At 37.9% G+C, this 4,772-nt stretch overlaps 1 protein-coding gene across 4 annotated transcripts; it reads left to right on the forward strand.

Annotated features, from left to right (window-relative positions):
* Positions 1-3,057: 3,057 nt before the first annotated feature.
* On the forward strand, positions 3,058-4,425 carry LOC118734830 (protein DENND6A-like). Of its 4 annotated transcripts, none has more exons than XM_036464509.1 (2): positions 3,058-3,608; positions 3,675-4,425. In XM_036464509.1, the coding sequence occupies exons 1-2, from the start codon at positions 3,293-3,295 to the stop codon at positions 4,376-4,378; spliced, it is 1,020 nt and encodes a 339-aa protein (XP_036320402.1). In that variant the 5' UTR covers positions 3,058-3,292; the 3' UTR covers positions 4,379-4,425. The 4 variants fall into 4 exon arrangements, with proteins under 4 accessions (XP_036320402.1, XP_036320403.1, XP_036320405.1 ...); XM_036464510.1 differs by having other exon boundaries at positions 3,059-3,433; positions 3,501-4,423; XM_036464512.1 differs by having other exon boundaries at positions 3,315-3,422; positions 3,501-4,424.
* The last annotated feature ends 347 nt before the right edge of the window (positions 4,426-4,772 follow it).

The raw sequence follows: 4,772 nt of genomic DNA on the forward strand, positions 1-4,772 counted from the left end.
AAAATTTTTCAAAAATTGCAGATTGGCGTTCCACTGCAGCAGTTAATTTGTTTGTGGCATCCACCTGCAGCATTGATGCTTCTGCCATTTTTTTTGCAGCCTCAGCCTGCACTTTAGCGGCTTCTGCTTGGACTTTGGCAGATTCAGCCACTGTCTCTTGGAAGGTGCGCTTCCTATTAGTGGAACGTAACGTGTGCGTTGGTGTAGGACGGGTTGTCTGTGTAGTGGGAGTCACTACTCCCACTGGTGGTGGTTGGTTGTGCCTTATAGGAGATTGAAGGGTGGTTGTTTGTTGTCTTCGTTGGTCAAGTGTTGGCGATTCAGTCACAAGTAAAGGAGGCATTTCCTCCAACGACGAATGTCTTGACATGTTAGAGGTCGCCGTCGAAGGAATGCCGAAAACTCTGCCGCTCGGGGCTGCTGACCTTGAAATAAAACCAGGCTGTCTATGGCCTGCTCCATTTCGGAAAGCGGAGAGTGACGGAATGGGCCACCACCGGTAGCATTAAGGCTTGGTGTGTTTTCGGCAATCTTCTTTTTTGTCCGGCTTTTCAAGTCAGCCCATATCTTGAAAAATAAAAATAAAATAAAATTCAATGTCAGTAAAATGGAAATAGTGCGCAAGCATTTATCTACCACATACAATTTATGCACTTATGCTTACTTTCTTCCATTCGACGGCCGTTCTTGTAGGTTAATTTTCCTCATAATTTCCTCCCACCGCTCCTCTACCCTTCCTCGATCAGATCCAAACACTGCAACACCTCTGGCCAGGTCAGGATTTCTCTCCATTTCTTTTACCAGTACTTCAAATTGAGTGGTTGTAGTTTTTGTCAGCGCTACAAGCATACATATTAATATATTTCCTTAAACCAAGTTATATTTTTTTTATTTTCTTACTTTTCCTGGCAGAACCCTCCATCTTAACGATCACTAATAACCTTTCGTCTGTTTTCAACGATTTTCGTCTCACTTTCGTCTTCTATTCGCCTTAAAAAATTCCAAACTAGACGAAAACTACGTAACGATCAGCTGTTTTCGTGCTGCCAGACGATTTCGACTTACATACTACCAACACACGAACGAAACGTCTGGCAGACGAAACGAACGTTCGCTTCGAGATACATGATTAGGCTGTTCGTTACCAATACTTCCTTTTCGGTACCAGATAACGATTCTTTACATTAAACCTTCGCCATTATATGAATTTCAATTTTAGAAAAAGCTTTAATTACTAATTTATATCATATCAGCTAAAACACTTGAACTTATCGCAACAGAGAAATATTACTTTATCAGTTTTAATCTTAGTTGATCCAAGGTTCAAGAAAAATGCTTTTACGGATGAAGAAGCCTTTCAGGGGGGAGATTCTGTAACCAGTTAGCGACAAGTTTCTTGTTTCACTTGTTGACGTAAAAATATTTCATATCATACGTCAACACAACCGATGCCGATTCGAAAATTGTCGCTAACTGGTTACAGAATCTGCCCCCAGGCCTTCAAAAATGATATCGTCCGATTCAGCTGGAACAAAAATGCTTGAAACAAGTAAGAGTTTCTCTGCATTACTGCCTCGAACCGACATACATACAATATACAATATATACATCTTTCATTTGAATCCGTATGAAAAGCTCTATTGGCTCCTACATTCGGGTTTTTATAGGCGAGTCTCGCCTGAACCGTTTTTTCCATATTTTTGGCCTATGTGCGCTTTTATTCGAAACCTAAATGTTTCGGTACCGAATATCGATCAATACTTAAAAGTATTGACTCAGCACATCACTAGAAACAGGCAACATGTAAACACAAAACAGCTGATATGCACTTTGACGCCATGAACGAAAGACACAAGATCACGTAAGAACAAGAGAGTGAAAAAAGTCGATTTTTTTAGCGGGTTCTACGCCATCTTGTTTCACTGGAAAACGAGCGAAAAGTAAACAAAGCAAAGAAAACAACGAAAACCAAAATTAGCCAAAATTATTGTCAGCCACTTTAAACGCACAATTTAGGTAAAATGATGCAACACAATGCTTTAAAATGTGTTGTCATGTTGAATTAACTCTTCTTTACTTGAATTAAAGTGTAAAATAGTGGTGCTTGTGATGTAAACAAACGCTCAGCTGACGAACCCGCTTTCGCAAACTTTTTTCTCAAAACCAGTTACAAATACAACGTCGCGTTCTTACGTGATCTTGTATTTTTGGTTCATGCTTTGACGCTTTGTCAGTTTTTACCCGGAGAAAATGTCCGGGCTGTTTGGGGCAGGAAAAAGAAGACACTTACGATCCAATACGTTCCAATTTTCGCTCTCTATTACCCATTTTGTTGAGTACGGAAATGATTTCTGGGCTATTTTGGGCACCCTCGGGATCCCGCGTTGCGTACGGGAAAGACCCTAATGGGCTGTTTTTGCTTACGCGTAAAAGCACATTTAGCGCATTTAGCTCTAAATGCTACTCTAAATGTACATTTATCCATACAAAATTCGTCACCTAAATGCAACTCCATTTTTGCATTAAGAATCTAAATGCTAAAAGCAACCCTGTGATCTTCCAAAATTTCCACGATTCGAACATGGTTTAATGAGAAAAACTGGCAACATTGCTTTTTCGAGTATACAGTCGCTAGCTGCGTTTCAGTGATCGTCGATCGAGATTTCATTTATTATTTTACATTATTTGGATAAAGAAAAGTTACGCAAATTCAACATCGATATGATGCTGATAGAAATCTGGATTAATTTGTGATCAACTCTGTTTGTTTTGTTTCCTACTTAAGTGTGGAAATTATAATTGACAGCACCGACAAATGAATATATACACAAACAAATGTTCGGTTATGGTTAAAACAATTCAAGCTTTTGTATAGAATTTTCGGTTTAGAATTTATTTTTTCCTTTTCAGTATGGGTTTTTGCACATTATCTTTTTCGTAAGAATTTATCGTAATAGATAATAGCATACGATTTCGAACTCGCGTAAATGTACATTTGCTAAATGCGATAGCATGACCGCTCTTCGAAAACATATATCCGAAAATGCTAAATGTTGCATTTTAAATGCAGCAAAAACGCTGCATAACATTGTGCATATATACAAGTGACAAATGTTCTTCTTCTGCCTGGAAACCGCCGGGAAAATACATAGAAATAGCCTGTCAAAACAAAATTGAAACTATCGATACTATCGATAGTGCCATCGATAGTTTGACAACTCTAGTACGTTTAACTATTTGTGCAACAATACAATCTTCTGACGAAGTGAAAGTTTATGGATAGAGCTGCAAAATGACAGACAATTCATTTGTTGCAGAAACATCAAATGATAGGAGCAAATCTTCGAACGATTTAAACAGATATACTGATGCAGGTTGTGTGGATAATGAATATTGGACTCGTTTTTCGCAGTGGATCCACTGCATGTGTGTGGTAACATTTGATTTGAACATTGGACAAGCTCTTGAATACGTTTATCCACCACAATTTATGCCCACAGAAACTGAAACAGCTAATATATGTTATATGGCCTTTCCCGATTCCAATTCTGGGTGTATGGGCGATACAAAGTTCCACATGCGTCTTCGAAGAGCTTCCAAACATAGCCGTAATAAAACTTTGTCAAGGATATTCCATTCATATAACTCTGATTGTATATCCGTTCTTCGTGTAGATGAATCACATTTCTGGGGATTTGTGTACTTTCGGCAGAAACGCGATCCTAATCTGCCGCGTGGTTATTTTCAAAAAAGCTTTATCATAGTCACACATCTTCCATTTTGTAATCTTTTTTACGATATTGTCGCGCAATTGGCTCCGAAGTATTTTGAGGAGGGCAACTCAGTGCTGGAACAAGCATGTCTTCAAATAAATAGCTTGTGGCCCCAGTTACAACCAGGAGTTTCCTTGGAGTTACAATTGTTTGATATCATATATCAAATAAATTTACCTACAATAAGTGGCAAAAGGTCTACCCCTCCTCTGTTAAAAAAAGACGCCATAAAGGATACTTCGATCACTCTGTTTTCAACTAAATTTTTAAGCTCTGTTTATGAGTTCGAGCTATTTCAAAGCTTAAGCTTTACTGTGGAGAGCTTATATACTTTATGGGAATTAGTGCTGATTGCTGAACCTATTATTGTTGTTGGCACCTCACCCGCTGATTGTTCACACATGGTGCAAACTCTTGTATCACTTATCGTTCCGATTGAGTACTGTGCTGAAGTGCGGCCATATTTTACTATACATGATAGTGAGTTCAAAGAGTTTACAAGAGAATATGGAAAAACGCCTCCTCCGGTAATTCTAGGCGTAACAAATCCGTTTTTTCATAAAGCTATTCAAAGATTGGCCCCACATGCTGCGTCTGGTCGATAACCAGGTAAATATTTCACTTTCCTTATGTGCATATGTATCAGAGGTGGAGGCATTTCACCACGTCTGTCAAGTTAGCACTACACTTTTCGAAATTGGAGAAGTTAACTATGGCATTAATTGTAGCTTTATTGTAAATTTGTTGTGGAAAGAAAAAAATTTTTGCTCTTCTTTTTTTTTTTAAATGTGGTATGTAGCATGATAAAAACATTACAAGGTAAATTCATTCTCTCATTTCGTCGGCCATGATTTTTTTCTGACGTTTGCCAACATTTTAAAATCATATAAAATTGAAAATAAAAAAATTAAATTGTTCACAATTGTTGTTGTTTGAGATTGAAAATGAGAATGTGTGTGTGAGTTTGAGTTTTGATTTTAAAATTATATTGTTGGCAAA

Source organism: Rhagoletis pomonella, unplaced genomic scaffold (genome assembly GCF_013731165.1).
Source record: "Rhagoletis pomonella isolate Grant_MI unplaced genomic scaffold, Rhpom_1.0 Rhpom_scaffold_00002, whole genome shotgun sequence".
Lineage (NCBI taxonomy): Eukaryota > Metazoa > Arthropoda > Insecta > Diptera > Tephritidae > Rhagoletis > Rhagoletis pomonella.

What these genes read in the sequence shown, in the direction of transcription:
- LOC118734830 (XM_036464509.1), top strand. Translation starts at nt 3,293, where the DNA reads ATGACAGACAATTCATTTGTTGCAGAAACATCAAATGATAGGAGCAAA. An exon ending in AAGAGCTTCCAAACATAGCC is followed by an intron (nt 3,609 to 3,674) that starts GTAATAAAACTT and finishes TTCTTCGTGTAG; the next exon opens with ATGAATCACATTTCTGGGGA.